Below are 16507 nucleotides of genomic sequence, written 5' to 3' on the forward strand. Positions count from 1 at the left end.
TACTGTATCACTACAAATTTTTTATTCAGAAGCCCATCTTTAAAAAAAATCTCATTATGAACTTGTTTGGTCAAACTACAACACTTTCTAGCAGACATACAGTAAAAATGGCATGGCTCAGAATCGACCAGATCTTTCACGATCTCTTGACCGCCTCCTATCACGTTCACGTCCTCCTCCTCCTCCACCACCTCCACGACCACGATCTCTGGATCTAGATCGACGTTCACGGGACCTCGACCTGGATCTATGCCTTCAAAGAAAGTTTGAACATTTTATTGTTTCATTACACTCCGCAATTTACTTGTAGTACCACACAGTGGAACTCTTAAGCACGTAAGTAATGAGGCAGAAGAAAGACAACGTGGCATTAGAAGGATTGGCAGATTGGTACTCAGGCTGCAAAACCATGTATTTACAAACTGAACAAACTCAGTACTGGGGAGTCAACACATGCTGTTAAAAGGCTCCACTATTCGCTGCCAGTCACCCATTAGAACAGATGTGCAAAACTCAAGGAAAGGCATGTAGAGGAACCAAATGCACTGTTACACAGCTGTTAAAGAAGCAAGAGAAGGGGACACCTGCTTTTGCAATTATGACTAGCTCTTAACACACAGCAAAATCCTACAGCTGTTTGTAAGTCCACTCCTATTAAATCAACTGCATTAATTCGTAATTGCAACTCAGTTATCTTTCTTTTCTATTTTTTTTTCCTATCTCTCCCCCCTTCCAGAAGCCATCAGCATTTGTAAATAATCTTCCCTGCCACTGAGGTCAATGACTTAAATTCGGGAAGAAAGCTAAAACCACCGAGAACGTACTGCTAACACAGCTACTATGCATTTACTGCTTATACGGCACTTGCCAAGGAAAAGAGTGGTTTGAACGTTTTTAAGCATTTTAGAAAAGTCAATTCTATAAAACAGGTAAACAGTACAGTTTTAAATAGGTGTAGAAATTACAAGAGAGCTAAAAAGCTCACGGAAACAAATGCCACAAGTCTTAAGTTTGCAGAATACTGTTCCACGGCAAGATGTCTTGGGGTTGGAGTGTGTGTGGCAACAAATTTTACTGTAACAAGAGACACATACGTAACTCTTGCATACCACTGAGCTGTCCAGAATTACTAGATTAACCTATTGCTCAAAAATTCTGGTTTATCCTCCTTTTTTCTACTCAAAAGACTACGATGTATTTCATTCTGTGTAGAAATACTTTCAGCTCAGTCTAGTTTATACAATCTACTTGTAAAACCCCACTGACATGAGAACTGAATATTATTTTTTTTTATACCAAGCCCTACTGCTAACCTGTGACAGCTTTAGCTGCACGAAGAGTTTAAACAGGGCCAATAAACACAGAATGGATGGAGGATTCAGCTATTTTATTTGTGTTACCACAGACTGAAATTGGACTATGAGTAAAACAATCATAGTCCAAAGCCAAACACACAAGTCTGATCTTTCTTGCAGTAAAAGGTAGTAACTTTTAATTAGCGTTACTAAGTCAGATATCCAGATTCAGATTCATAAAAATGATGAAAAGGCTAATACAAGAGCATACTTTGTCTTTTTCATAAATCATTCAGACATCTTAAAAGCTTACATTTAAGTTTAAATTAATATTAATTGGGATATCTTAGGAAAGTATTTAGGCACAAATACATGTGCCTAAGCAACACAATCTGTATTTTCCCAAGTTCAGTTCATCCTCACAAATTCTAAGACACTGCCAATTAGAGACATTTGTAGGAAAAACATGTTCATAATCTCAGGCTCCTTCTGTGATGGGAAGAAACCTACAAGATTATGCTCTATATAAAAGGAAGCTCAAAAATGTTATATGCCTAGCCTGAATAGCAAGGTCCTAAAAGCAAGCAGATTGAATCCAGCTCAAAGTGGCCCATCCACAAGACAGGTATCACAGTAACAACGATACACGCCCTTCTACAAGGTACCTTAATAAATGTAAAAAAAATACATAATAAAATGTATTTATCACAATCTTTTTTTGCCATTAAGCAAAATTACTATTCCTTTGCCCTAGTAAGAATTCCTATCAAGGGTCACATTGTGAGGCTAGTGTTAATAAAAAGTGAGCTCAATACAGTGACTGCCTGTTACTAAGGAATGAATACAGGCTAGAAAAATCAGCTATTAACTGTTAAAAACAAATAAGGTTGGGTCGTGAATATAATCTACAGATACGCTTGATTGTGCATAATATGCTGGAAGTGGCCAATCTGATCCTGCCAAAATGCCCAATAGCCAAGTACCCTGCTTCTAAAAGAGGCCATAAGCAAATACATTTAGAAGAGAATAAAATAGAGAAGAGGCGTAAAGCAGTACTTCTCCCACATAATGGCCACCTGTAACAGTTTGCAGCTTGGAGATCTGAACCACAGGTAGGTCCTATGCACTTAGTAACTCAGTGAATATTCTTCTTGAACCCTGCCTTCTCTTAAAGCCACATCAACTTTCAGCATACACAGCGCTGCACAGCAAGAATCACTGTAACTTTTTTTTTAAACAAAGACCTATTCCTTTGTTCTAAACTGGCCAACTCCTAGCTTTACTTGATGCCTTTTCATTGGTGTGTCAGAACTGCATTAGAAAAACCAAGAGGACTTTGGTTTAAAGATTTGCCTTCAGAATTTTCACCAATTAATCCTCAATTTCCCTGTTTCAATTTTACTTAAAAGCAAACTTACTTTTTACGACGACGTCCATACAACTCACGCCTTAACTCTCGAGAAATGGGCTTCAAATGCATAAAGTTGCAGAAACCTCCTCGTGTACACTCTCTGCAACAGAATTAAAGACGCACAGTTAAAATTCTGAGCTCTACACTCTGTCCTAAGCCCTAGTGAACCTCTAGCCATCTAAAAGTTAATCACCTCCAACATTAAAACCAGTATACTGGTACTGACTCATTTCTAGATCAAAATCCTAAATAGATGGCAAAAGTAGAGAGGGTCACTGCAGGCCCTCCATATTAACATTACCTGAAGTGGTTTTCTTCTCACACTAAGCTACACATAAAAGCCACACCTAAGCAACCACCCGGTCTGTGCAAACATGTCAAAGATACTGTCATAGGCAAAGAGGAAGCCACTTTTTACCCCATTTCATATTGACGGCAACAGGCCTCTCTGAAGTCAGTCACAGGTGAAAGCTCAGCATGAATGGGCTGTCCATTAAACCAGCGATTGTTCAGGTCAATCACAGCCTTTTCCGCATCTTCTTCACGGCGAAACTAAAAGCAAAATTAACATTTTCTCATGTTACAGAGAAGCAACAGAAGGAGATTGAAGATTCCCATCAAATCAGTTGTGTGGCATCTGAGGCTTAGACTCATAATCAAGCTAGAAGCTACTTCAGAGTTCCTAGGACAGTCTATCAAAGCAAGGAAAAAAGTGCCAGCTTTTCATTAATCAAGACTCTGAGCTAATCAAAACATTGCTATTTTCTCTTCAGAGAAAGACCTATTTGGTCTTCCAGGTCAGAAAGTTAGTCAATAGAAGATACTGTGTTTTCTTAGTACAGCTGTAAAAGAATGCTTAAGAGTACTTTCTAGAACACTAATGGCTCCAGATTAAGGATTTTTTCAAACATTTGAAAGAAATCTGCAGGAGAACTGAAGCTCTCACTCATTTAGATTAGAATTCACAAAAAACTGATCCTGTTTTATGATGAATGTAAAACTTAAATTTGAAATTCCTTTTCACAGCCAACAACTTGAAAATTTTTAAAAACAACTTTTATTTCTGATTATGACATTACAGTTGAGAATTTTAGTGTAAAAAATATACTTTCCAGTTAAGGGAATGTAGAGGAAAAATATTCATATTCTCTCACATCACAACACTGTGTACACGCAACAAAATTTCTGCAGGTGACAACTCTGTACTCGTTATTCAAGAGATACCAATGACTTAAGAGCTAAACCTAAGTGTTCCAGTTTGTACCTTACACCATCCAGCTAATGCTAGAAGTAACTTGGTTACAAGATGTTCTGTTTAGCTGTGAAGTTAGAAAATAAATGCACCTAATGAAAATAAACACACCTGTTGCAAATAAACCTCTACTCACAACGATGTGTTTAAAAGCAATTGTGATGGGAAGGCAGATCCCAAATTAATCCTGGTAAACAAAAGAGTCCAGGAGTGCTGACTGTGTTTATAAGACTGTACAAACCCAAAGTGCTAATCTTTTAAAAAACGACACAGACTTTGACTATCAAGAAAGCTTATATTCTCTTAAAATTTCTTTCAGACTCCATTCACATTCTCACTCTTTCTACTTTGTATTATGAAGTTTGATATAAGTTTATATCCTGAAGAGCTACTCTTGCAAAAATCTACAAGCATAGTAGCTTTTGAAGTTACAAATCAACAAACACCATCCCTACTGTTTATACAAACATGTGTCTATCCTACCTTTACATATACATTTCCAACTAGATGATCTCCAAGGTTATCACAAACGTTCATCTCCTCAACTTCACCGTATTTTTCTTCCATTTCTGTGAAGACCTCCTAAGCACAAAGCAACCAAATAAAAGTTTGCAGCACGTTAGTTATAAGTACAAGTACTGCATTTAGCTGTAAGCACAAAAGAAGGCTTTCCTTAAAAAAAGGAAAACAAAAGCCCTTTTACAGTTTTGATTTTAAGATTAGTACTTGCTTGGCCTGTACTGTGTCCATCTGCAAGGACAGCACTAACAGGATACCATAAAAAGCTATGGGAAACATACAGTATTATAGAATACATAGAATACATAAGATGCACTGAAAACACTACAAGTAAGCCTTGATGCTATAGTTTCACTTAATTTGCTTCTATACAAGTAATAAAGTGTATTTTAAATTTACAGAAAAGAAGATAATTATGGAATCAAAATGCTACATCACTTAGGTTGTTGATTTAAGCCTATTATAAACAGTAAAGTTAAAGCTGAACTAACCACAGGTTATACCAGAAAATATTTAGCACTGAAAGTTTTTAGTTTTAGATGAACACCTGAGGAAAAAAGCGCTTTTCTCTGAATCCATCTAATTGTGCTATATACTGAATCCACTTAACTCATATGAGCTGACAAATCCATGAACACTTTAATGCATTTTTACATACCTCAAAGAATTCATCATAATGTTCCTGCATCTCAACATCGCTCACAGCACCTGTAAAAAAAATAATCAAGAGTCATGTCGATTAGAGCCTACAAATAAGGAAGAAAAGATTTTGATCATACTAAAAAATAATCTAGAGAGGCCACCTGGAGCGTAAAAGACACCTTATAGCATGGAGCTAACTAATAGGAATATTAAAAATAAGTATGTGTGAAGAGCTTTGAATCCCCAAAGTATATGTCAAAACGTTATATTGACATGATCAAATCAAAGCAAGTTTTAATCAGAGCCAAACTTGTATGAGACAAATTTAAAGGAAGGGGGAAGGAATTACTTTGAAATATCACTTAAATTTAATGTACAGTCCCACCCTACATCTACTAAAACTTTTACCTAAACAGAAGGCAAGTGCTTTGTTACATTTTCATTATTTTAAAGCATGATTACAATTTAGTGTTCCTCTTCCTACAGGCAGAATTTAATTTTTACAGGTCCACCTCTCCAGCATATACACTAAAATTTGAAAGTTCACAACGTAGCATAGCTCAGAATTATTCTTTTTTAAAAATTTTCTCGAAATAGTTATTAAAATGACAGTTTTCTCAGTGCCCTCAAAGAAGGGTACCATAATGCTTTGCAATAGAGAGCAAATTTCTAGCTTAATTTTGAGTATCACTTCATTTTTTATGTAGTCCTGCAGAACGCTTTTAGTGCAAGACAAGCCAGCCTTATTTTCAGGTTGGATCATTTTCATGCTCCAAGTTGGACTCTACAAATGAGCGCTGCTTGCCTGCTGCTATAAAAAACAACGTTAAGTTTGGTTGATTTTTCAAAGCATTGAGAATATAAAAAAGAATTTCATTTATTTCTTCCAGTCTACAGCATTTTTAAACTACATTAAGCTGTATACATTAAAGCCTAATGCATCAGCTCTTTAGCAGTTAGAGTGGTTTATTAAGATCAAGCAGAAGAGTTTTAAAATAAACCCTGCATTTTACACTAGAAAAATATTCTAGCCTTCAAATTACAAACACTACTGTTTTAGTTCACAGAATGTGAAAGACCAGAAACTGAGCCAACAAAGCTGAGTTTATTCACTTCAGGCTGCTATGAAAAAAGACACTCTTTGGGCTCAGCCATTTTTGGCTAGTATTACCATTTGGATGAACTTTTAAGTTTTTCTTCAAAGGCTCTATACACTTTCTGGAACTATCATTACTTTTCTTCCACCCAGCTCACCTCCTGAAGCAGGCTAAGGGGCTTACATATATTATAACTTACATTATAATATTATAAATATAATATAATTTATATTATAGTTAGGCTAACAATGCTTCTGCATTTGAAACATGTTTGCTTTTAAGAACTTTCTTCCCCATGGTCATATAGCAAATTAAGGAATATCAAACATTAAACCGGTATTTCTAGACAGTTTAATACTTAACTGTATTCCCACAGTTCTGCCAACACCACTGATAACAGCTTACTACCTAAGGATATTTTTTTTTTTAAAAAAAGATTAGACAGGGGCTCAGTGAGCCACACTGGAATAACTACTTTTTACCAGATGGACAAGTGCTAAAAACTTATAAGGAGATTCCATTGTCAAATCAGATCACAAGTAACAGTTAATGACTACTTGATTGTCCTTCTAAAGTGGGAAACATACATATGCATACACTTTACAAGCATTCATATTCAGGGCTACTGGTATCTGAACCTTGAGAAGCCCATTTACTAATTAAAATACTCAATAAAACTAGTGCTGTTCAAAACTAAGGTTAATCCTCTACGACGGCAATAGAAAGGAAGACAGTTAAGCAACAACAACAAAAGCATTAAATAGCTACCCAAGTTACCCATTTAAAATACATGCAGTACTTAAGTAGGGACAAGTATCAAAAAACCAGGGAGCCAGGAGTTTCAGCAAACCTACTGATAACAGAGCTCCAGCTCTACCGCAGCAGGTACAGTTAGGCTCTGTTAAATAGCTACCCACTTGTCAAGGCAAACTAGAGTTGGATACCAGCATTTAGAACACTACAGAATCTGTTCCACTCTTGCAGCTGTACAATCTAAACAGCTCCACAGACCAAACTGCTGTAACTCTGTGCAAATTAGTTACCAGCGCATTGAGAATTTAGGGACAGAGCAGAAATACCCAACAGCAAATTTTTTTGGTTTACTGAAACAGTGTTAACTACCAAGCATCTGCAACAAGAAAGCCTACAAACCAATAGATCCATTTAAGCATCCAGACAAACTTACACAGCTCATTATGTATCTAGCTTGATTGTGTGACAAAACTCTCAAGTTACTTAATTGGGCCATTATTACTTTTAGAAGCAAAAAAGACAATGTTGACTTTTAAGTTAGTGGCTGATTTCACAAAGCATGTCTAATCAAATGCTGGTAACTAATCTGAACTAGTCTATAATCCAACAGTCAAAAAAAAGGAACAGCCAGACAAAGCTTTATTACCACACAGTCAATATCCACTTCAACAAGAAATATTAGTGAGAAAATAACACCGATCCTTTTTGGTTCTAGAACTTTTTTTTTTTTTAAATTGTATTCTAATATTGATGATTCAATCATATTGATATATCAGTAATCGCCGATCATCAATCCTGGTCATTTAACTTCTGCCAGTCTCACAGTAGGTGTGTTTTCTTATGCCCATTCCTACCTCATGAGGAGTCATTAAATTAGTTCATGACCATACCCAAATGCCTTCCCCCTCTCAAAGTACTTTTAAAAATGTGTTTTCCTATGTAAGTATGCAACTTGGTTTTGGAATTTGAATTTTCAAAGCATGGAAAGAATTTTAGGCATGCATCTGTCCAAAAAAGGACAGCTGCCAGAACGGAAAAGTTTGTCAGTGTATTCTTCCAATGTACACTCTAAATGGAAGCTGCATTAACCTAGGACAAATTTCTGCATGCAAAATGAAAAGTTTCCAATTCAAGTTCTCTTAAAATTTACAGAGCAGGAGATTTGTTCTGGATGAAGTCAATGTGTCATTATCCTGCTCTTTTAGACAGCGGACCCTAACTGATAGCACAAAACATACAGAAAAGCATTCCTAGGATGCAGGCAACTGGCAGGGAGAAAGGCAGAGGGAAGACAGCAGTGCAACCAAGACTGCTTTACAGGGGAAGTACAATTTCAACTCTTTTTGATTTGATAGATGGTATTCAGATTCCCCTCATAGTTTTGGGAGTAGGGAGGAAGGTGAGTGGGACAAAAAAAGGGATTTCTTTTTGTTTGGGGTTGGGTTTTTTTTGTGTGTGTGTTTGTTTTGGACACATTTAATGAAACGTGGTCAGTTTGATCTGTTAAACTAAAATGGTAGACCAGCTTAAGTCGACACTGAGCTCTGACAATCAAGCCCAGGGAACCAGTGAAGGAACTTGTATGAACTTACAGCGCAAACCGTCAGCAGACTGGGAAGAGTTTTGAGGGTTACGGTAAATGTTCAAGAGGGCAATGGTCTGAAATACAAAACGCAACAACTTTATATTATGGAAAATAATTTTAACAAGAAACCGGTTTCCTTTAGGGTCGCTTTAGCCGAGTCTGTGCTGAAAGAGAGGTGGTTATTCTCTCCCAAGAAGGAGAACTTAGCTGGTGACCTTTCTGAATCAACCTAACACTGTAAAGTAATAGAGATCTCATGATACTGCATTATTGTATTTTTATTTATTTTACTCACCAATATTACTATAGAGGGGTTTCACATGATTTCAGGCAGATGTGTTAACAGATGGCATCCAAACACAGTATTCAAATTACAAGCATAATAATTTGTTTGAATTTGGTTTTACCAAATGTTTTTTTAGTAGCAAAATCCCAGGAAAGGAAGTAATACAATAATTACAGCATGACATGAAATCTCCATTTTCCTAAAAAAGTTAAGATGAAAGAAAACCCAGTTTTGGGAAACTTACCGTGTATCACATATATACCTATTCTTATTGTTATTTTTTTGTTAAATCAAGAATTTGAGAAATGTCTGCAGTTTAACCCTTTAAGAATGCAGTGTTACTGAGCAATCAAGTTCCACTTTGCAGTGCCAAAGAGAACCTGCATCAGTCCAATTTATGCAGTCAATTTGCATTCTGAATTGCACACATTTGACAAGTTCTTGATCTATGCGCAAGAAGAGTTCCGTCACTTGTCCTGTTTGCAACAGCTTTATGTCAGCAGCTCAGAAGCCAACATTATTTTCTCATAATTAGGAGTGGGCTCTTTAACACCATTCTTTAAAAAAATTTCTCCAACTGTGGGACTTACAGTGTGAGCCGTCAGCCGTCTGTGCACTGTTTTGGGGGTTACGATAGATGTTTTGAATCAAGATGGTCTGCGGGGAAAAAAAATAAAAAGGGGAATTCTACTGGCTGCTGTGCATATAATAGACAATTGCAAAGAGACAACTTGTTTGCAAACAGCTAAAAGTAATATCTTATTTTTAAGACTTTCTTTTGTATTTGCAGAGTATCTTCCAAAATTGCATCCAGACCATCATATTATGAAAACAGTTTTAATTAACCACCAAGAAAGAGCTGCATTTGTCTCAACAGCTATCCTCAAAATGGGAGTTGTCAGGCACGGTAACCTAAAACATCAAACTACACGATATTATGGAGATGCCTAGCGTTCAAGACCAGATTCATTATTTAAGTCTAGGGAGGTGGGGTGGGGGGGAAAAAAAGTTGTGCACAGCATATAATACATAATGTCACAGAGTCTAAAATGTTACACCAGACAGTAAGGTTTAGGCAAGAGCTATGTCTCATTTTGTGCATCAGGAATTTCTTGGTGGAATTTCTGTTTAAATAATATAATAGCATCATAGGTTCACATGTTTCCGATCCTTCAAATAAGGACAATATCCTTTTAGCCCTTCTGCTTTTTACTTGAAGAATTAGCCCAGGCAGACTTGAAACCTTACATTTGTACCGTTCTTCTTAAAATCAAGTTGTCTGAAAAAACAAACCATGTTTAAGTTAGTAAACTAATATTACAAAAAAATTCCAAACGTCCATATCACTGTAAGCAGCTCAAAAATTGAAATCTGATTACTTAAAATACAAGCTCAATGTTAGTTAGTATGAATCGCAATCCCCAAATAATTTTAGCTTACACATTATTATTAGTCACAGTAAGAATTCAGAGTTTAAAGAAGTCACAGGATCAGCAATGTCATACCTACATATGCTGCCCACTTAACGTGTAAAAAAAAAAAAACTGTAACATCACATTTAAAAATCACACACTTGTTTTATAATGGATATGGTCATACCAACCAAGGCTTTGTGCTTCCATGGCCCAGGTTTAAAATAACTATGTTTTAGCCTACAATTGGAGAGAGCCAGAAACATGCATATAGTTACAGTGTTTCTGCTGATTTGCGGTAATTTGATCACCCTGGATTGCACGACCTTTCCTAACACAGCTCTTCCATAAAGTAGCTGTACCAGCAATAGCACACAAGATAAAAATATTGTGCTAGTTACTTCCCATTAGGATGATATCTGCTCTATTTTCTATCACAGCTGATTATCAATCTGCATACAAATAGTTTTCTGTAGCAAACCCTACACATCTGCCAGGCATGTCAGAGAAGTTACAATGCAGCACGTCTACCAGGTGCAATGCTACAGCAGCCCCAGACACAACCAGATGAATCTGATATGCCCTGCTGACCTGCTTCAGCAGGCTTTGCTAATCACGGTTTCTAATGCAAAGCTACAGGCTGCACTGACAGGGGAAGCCATTGCTGCACACCAAGTTTTTTTTGTAAAACAAAGCAAACAAAAAAGTAGAGGTTTATTGTTTTGGTGGTTTTTTTCTTTTTTTTTTTTTTTTATTTTTTTTAAAGACAGCTACTGTGAAGTTGTTCGATTTAGAAATATTTTCTAGTAGCCAACGACCTAAATTCAGGTCTCTAGGTAACCAAGTACATTTCAGCATGCTCTCCATGTAGGTCAGTAACACGGCAGTAGTTTTGAAAATGAATGATATTATTTTTGAGATACAATATTTACATTAAAAATTATTATATTCCCAGAGGCAGAAAACTTTTTATAGATGAAGTACCAGGAGTGGTTCCTATTGCTCAGTAACCTAGACAGTCCTCCCTAGAGCTCCCCCTGCCCACTCACACACTTGCAAAGTTTAACTTCACAAGAACCATCACTGAACTCCAGTCACGTGGCTAGTACTTCCCTCCCTAATTCTCCCCAAACCAACACCAGCCCACCATACTCATCAATTCTGCTCCAAGTCAGCTAAAATGAACCTGCAGAGGACTCCACCGCTACGTGAACTTTACCTTTGTGAGTAAAAGTGCTGATAATGCAAGAACTTTCATGGGCAGTACTTATCCTATACAGTACTCCCGAAGAGATCTGTTTACCTGTATACCTTGACAATCAGCAGTGATAGAAAGAGGCAAAGCGTACAATTTTCCAGGACTTTAATTTCTAAAACCTATAAAGGTCATAATAATAATAAACCTATCACCCACTGGATCTTTTCTTTTTTTCTCTCCTCTCTTTCTGGCAGACATACACACATCATGTCTCTAACAATATTCACATAGCCAAAGATTAAATATCTGTCAAGTCATCTGACATATATATACACCCTCAGCAACCAGGCAAGTTGTTTTCAAGAAAGTCTTTCACATTCAAAGGAAGTACGCAAGTTACTCTTGAAACTTAAGAGCCTGGGTCAGAGAGCAAATGTAATGACAGAGGAGTCACTTGTATTTATTAATTAGTTTTCTTCTATTATATGCATGAAAGACTTAAGTTCACACCTTTGAGACAGGTGGAACATGCTGCCATTGTCTGTGATTAAAAAAAACCTGGGATCGTTTAAGTGCCTAAACACCACTGAGAAGGCACACTCACCTGAAAGTTAGCACTGGTTGGTCTCTACTACAGGCAAGCTTACAACAGCATCGCTTCCTGCAGCCATTAAGGGTGACAGGAGATAATTAGAAATGCTGGGAGAAGTAAATGGAATACCCCCAAAAAGAAAAAACCCATATAAACTGGGGCCAAAAGTGAACTAGTTAATCTGGAGCTCGGTAATTATTCACTTGTATCTGAGAATCTATTGTAATTATTCACTTGTATCTGAGAATTTTAAAGAAGCTAAAATATACTTCTACAAGAAAGAGAAAACAAAAGGAAAACAAACCTGGCTAAATGTTGGTTTGTTGTGCAACCGAGAACATCTGTCTCCATGACGACAAGCTCCAATTTTGAAATAAAATGAACAGTTGACTCTGCAAGTAAAAAAACCCAAGCAGTTACATATTGGCAGAGAAAACATTAATATGCAATTCCTATAAAACATATACCCTAAATGCCTTTATCTTGATGTGGAAAAGTAACATAGGGGAAAAAAATCAAAACAGTATTACAACAAACCTGTTTATATTCATTCCTCTTTACCCCTAATTTACAGTAAGTAACCTAATCACTTTCACCCACTACTCACACCCAAAGTGCATTCATGACACCACCACGGACAGAAGCGATCACTACCGTTTTACCCTTCTGGTTCTCCATTCATTCTAGCCTTTATATGAGTTTCACTGGGTCACGGGAAATAGTGTGAGAAACAGTCTGAAAAGCTACACCATGAGCTATATGGTTGTGTCTTAGTTCATGCAACTACCTAGTTTCGGCAACATAACCTGGCTTTAAAGCTGACACAATTGCACCTACGTAATGTTTATTAACCACCTGTTTAAAGTTATACTGTAAGGATAACTCAGACTGCTGCCAACACAGTACTTTAAAAAATTCAGGTAAGATAAAAACCACGTTACAGAGAGAATACACATAAGCAAATCAAATTCATTGATTTAAGCCATTTCCATGAATGTAATTAATAATTTAAAAAGAAGCATTTATTTTTTTCTTTAAACCACAAGCTTTTCTTAAATCATCATCTCGTGTCACCTTTGAAACTGTGCTGGTTTAAAAATGCCAGTAAGATTCTCACACAGAAGTGTAATTCACATGGAACGATGAAATAAAACCATAAGGAGTTTAGTTACCTTTACTGGGAAAACAATGCAAAATTCTGACGGGCAACAAAACTATTATGGGCTATATATGGGTAAGTGAAATGTAAGAATTCTCCTGGAAGAAAGATTATTATTCCCATGCTCATAGTTAACAACAATTCTTTCCATAATCCTTTGTAACCAACGTCAACTCATAGAAGGGAGAAATATTAAAGTACTAAAGCACATCCGATCACTAGCAAAAAACCCCACATTCTAATGTAAAACTGTAACACGCTTACTCTTCATCATGTTTTTGGAAATATATACTTAGCATTACAATATACTTACTGTATTTTTTGAACTTTGCCCTGAAACAAAAAAAATACCTAACTAAAATTTCCAATAGCGCCTCCAACTTCACACTTTCTGGAGAGTTCTGCTTGCTTTTTCAATAGAAAATAAGGCCAGTACAAAAATTTCACGCCTGCTCTATTGGCATATACTAGTACTATTAAATTGCAATGCATCACATCAGGAAGGACGCTACAGTAACAGAGCTCAAGAGAGGCTGCCGATATTGTTTTTCTGACAGATGAGCGAATTGGAACTGGCATGTAGCGCTACAAAGTAGAAGGAAAACAGAAGCCTCACGGCCAGGGGATGACAAGAGTAATTTAGTCCAGCAGCACATCGATGCCCCCTTTCATTTTTACGAGTGGAAAAACACGCTGGTTTGGTCAGGCCGACGGTGACCAAATTTTCGTTAGGAGGGCTTTGTAAGTACGCTTCCAACAACCAAACTAGAGGCGTTCCCGACGCGTGGAAGGCTGCAGGCAGAAGCCTGAGGATCAGGATGCAGCAGTCGGGCAAATCCTCCGCACCCTGGGGAGGGGGGAGAAATAACCAGTCGCTGTCCTTGCAGCAGAGCGGAAGCGCCGGGGCTGCTGCGAGGCGCAGGGACGCGAACAAAAGGGGAAGCAGAGGCCCTCCATGGCAGGCGGCGGCGGGAAGCTCGGCACCCGGCGGCCCGGCCGCTCCCGGCCGCCGCCAGAACGGCGCTGCCGCCGGGGGGAGGGCGGACGGGGACGGCCACGCGCCACGAGGCGCCGGCACACCCGCGGGGCGGGGGGAGTCCCCGAGGAGCGCAGTCCCGGCCCGGGGCGGGGGGGGGTGGGGGGGGGGGGGCGGGGGGAGGGGAAGCGCATGGGCGGGGCCGGCGGCGCGGGCACGCGCAGGCCCCACGCGGCGAGAGGCGCGCGCGCCCCCTCCCTGTCCCTGGCGGCGCGCGCACGCGCGCTCCAGCGAAGGGGGGGGAGGGGAACAGGGCCGCAGCCGCGGGCCTGGGGGAGGCGGGGGTGGGGGTGGGGGTGAGGGAGCGCGCCCGCCTCGCTTCCTCTTCCCTCCGCGGCCGCGCGCCGCCACGTTCCAGCGCGCGGCGGGGGAGGGGATCTCCCGGGCGCGCGCTCCGGCCCCGGGGGTGCCGCAGGCCCCTAAGGCGTGAGTGGAAGAAACGGGCCGGGTCCCCCCGCGGGGGAGGGAGGAAGGGCTGACCGCCACGGCCGGGACAGGCCACCCGGGCGGGCGCCGCGCGTCCCCGCGCCCCCGCGCCCCGCGGAACCCGCTACCGGCCTCCGGCCTCCCTCGAGCTCCCCCCCCAGGGCGCCGAGGTCGCGGGAGCGGCACGGGAAGGGGGGATGGGCCACTCACTTGTCTTTCTCTGTTCCGAAGATGGAGGCCAGATACTCCGCCATCTCCCACCGCCCGCCCGCCCGCCGGACAGCCCGGCGCCGATCGCGGACGTCACAGCCGCCGCGCCGGAAACACTTCTACCGAGCCCAGCGGGCGGGGGTGGGGGGCACGGCCCTGTGCGCCTGCGCGCGGCGCCGCCGGCCCCTCATTGGGGGAGCGGCGTGGGCCTCTGCCCCTCGCCCCCTCCGGCAGGGCGGGCCGGGCGCGCGGGGCCCGCTCGCGCCACGCGGTGCCGCGACTGCTGCGCATGCGCAGGGCCCGCCGCAGTGGCGGCGGGGCGGGCTCGAACGCGGCACGAGCCCCGGGCCCGGCCCCCGGGCGCGAGCGCTGCCTCGGCCGGGGTCGGGGGCGGAGCGGTGCCCCTCGCCCTCCGCGGGCGCCCGCCGGCGGCTGAGCGGCCTGCGGCGGGACGGGGGCGGCCCGGGGGGCCGCAGGCCTCGGCAGCGGCTGGCGTGTGGCTCGTCAGGAGCGTCGCGTCAGGCGTAACGCACGTTGTGCTGCCAGCGGCTCAGCTGGGGGGGTTGCTGAAGCGTGCTGTGCCTCCGTGTGTGCCCAGGTGGCCTGTTCACCCACACCCATCCCGTTCTGCAGTGTGGTGTGGCCATCGAGGTGTTGTACCCCAACTTCTGAGCCAGTCTGAGCGCCGCCAGAGTTAGCTCAGAGCGGAAGAAAGGCGGCTTAAGCAGTGGCTTGAGGGAATTGAGAAGCCTCTGACTGTTACTGAAGCACGTGGCCAAAGGCTGTGACAACTGAAGAGGTGGCAGTCTGAGAAAAAAAATAATGATCGAACATGGGGAGGAAGGGCTTGCCGGGGCACTGCGTTAAGAGAAGTTTGTATGACACTAGAGGAGATAAGGATCCTGCTTAGAAGCTAGAGTCTTCCTGCAATTAGTCATCAGTATAAAGGATGCTGACAAGAAACCTGAATTAGACCTCTGTTACCATGTTTTCAAGTGCTGGAATAAAACTAATTCCTCAAAGGCAGGATGGTGCAGGTTTTGAATGAGTTTAAATAAAAGCTGGATAAGCTGCAAAGAAAAACGTACATTTTAATTAAAAGCAGAGTGGAGGGTAGGACTGAATTGTTTCTCATTGTTTTGGGAATTATGGGCCAAAACCTGTAAATTTGAACAAAGTAAACTAAAATTTTTGAAATGGAATAGTAATGCATGGAGAAGACTATGCTGCTACATAGCCAGATCAACATTTGCAACAAAAAAAGGTATTCCAGTCTGAAAACAATGGCAGGAAAGCTAACTTACTCATTTTGTTGATGCAGAAAACAAGATGAACACTTGGTGTACTACAAGTAACATTTGTCTCTTAGATGTTTTGGAATTCCCTGAAACATTTACAGACATGCTTTATTTCACATAATGTTCACAGCCCCAGCTGTAGTCTATAGGACTGTTTGCAAGCACAAGTACTTGCTGTGTTGTGCCCTAACACAATACAGCTGAAACTTAACAGCAAGTCCAGTTCTGAGGAAGTAAGCTGAATGTTTATTTTTCTGTCAGATTCCAAGAGATTTTTAAAATGCATGTGTTTTAAGAATGGAATGATAATTTTAGTAACGTTTCACTACTTTTGAC

General features: G+C 40.9%; 1 protein-coding gene across 8 annotated transcripts; it reads right to left on the reverse strand.

Annotated features, from left to right (window-relative positions):
- U2AF1 (U2 small nuclear RNA auxiliary factor 1) lies at positions 1-15033 on the reverse strand. 8 transcript variants are annotated; one of them, XM_056329382.1, is made up of 11 exons: positions 14874-15022; positions 13515-14048; positions 12347-12434; positions 12055-12111; positions 10089-10119; positions 9431-9497; positions 5136-5185; positions 4442-4540; positions 3125-3258; positions 2714-2806; positions 1-253 (listed from the first exon to the last, which is right to left on the reverse strand). In XM_056329382.1, exons 3-11 carry the CDS (start codon positions 12391-12393, stop codon positions 118-120), a joined length of 714 nt encoding a protein of 237 aa, XP_056185357.1. In that variant the 5' UTR covers positions 12394-12434; positions 13515-14048; positions 14874-15022; the 3' UTR covers positions 1-117. The 8 variants fall into 8 exon arrangements, with proteins under 8 accessions (XP_056185357.1, XP_056185360.1, XP_056185358.1 ...); XM_056329385.1 differs by lacking the exons at positions 9431-9497; positions 10089-10119; positions 12055-12111 and adding an exon at positions 8562-8628 and having other exon boundaries at positions 14874-15018; XM_056329383.1 differs by lacking the exons at positions 9431-9497; positions 10089-10119; positions 12055-12111; positions 13515-14048 and adding an exon at positions 8562-8628 and having other exon boundaries at positions 14874-15033.
- Between the last annotated feature and the right edge of the window lie 1474 nt (positions 15034-16507).

This window comes from Falco biarmicus, chromosome 2 (genome assembly GCF_023638135.1).
Source record: "Falco biarmicus isolate bFalBia1 chromosome 2, bFalBia1.pri, whole genome shotgun sequence".
Lineage (NCBI taxonomy): Eukaryota > Metazoa > Chordata > Aves > Falconiformes > Falconidae > Falco > Falco biarmicus.

Bases quoted from the DNA above. Each gene is read 5' to 3' on its own strand.
- U2AF1 (XM_056329382.1), bottom strand. From the start codon at position 12,393: ATGGAGACAGATGTTCTCGGTTGCACAACAAACCAACATTTAGCCAG. The intron at 5,186-9,430 runs GTAAGTCCCACA...TTTTTTTTACAG, and splicing joins GACGGCTGACGGCTCACACT to GTGCTGTGAGCGATGTTGAG. The intron at 254-2,713 runs GTAAGTTTGCTT...CTTTCTTTGAAG, and splicing joins TATGGACGTCGTCGTAAAAA to GCATAGATCCAGGTCGAGGT.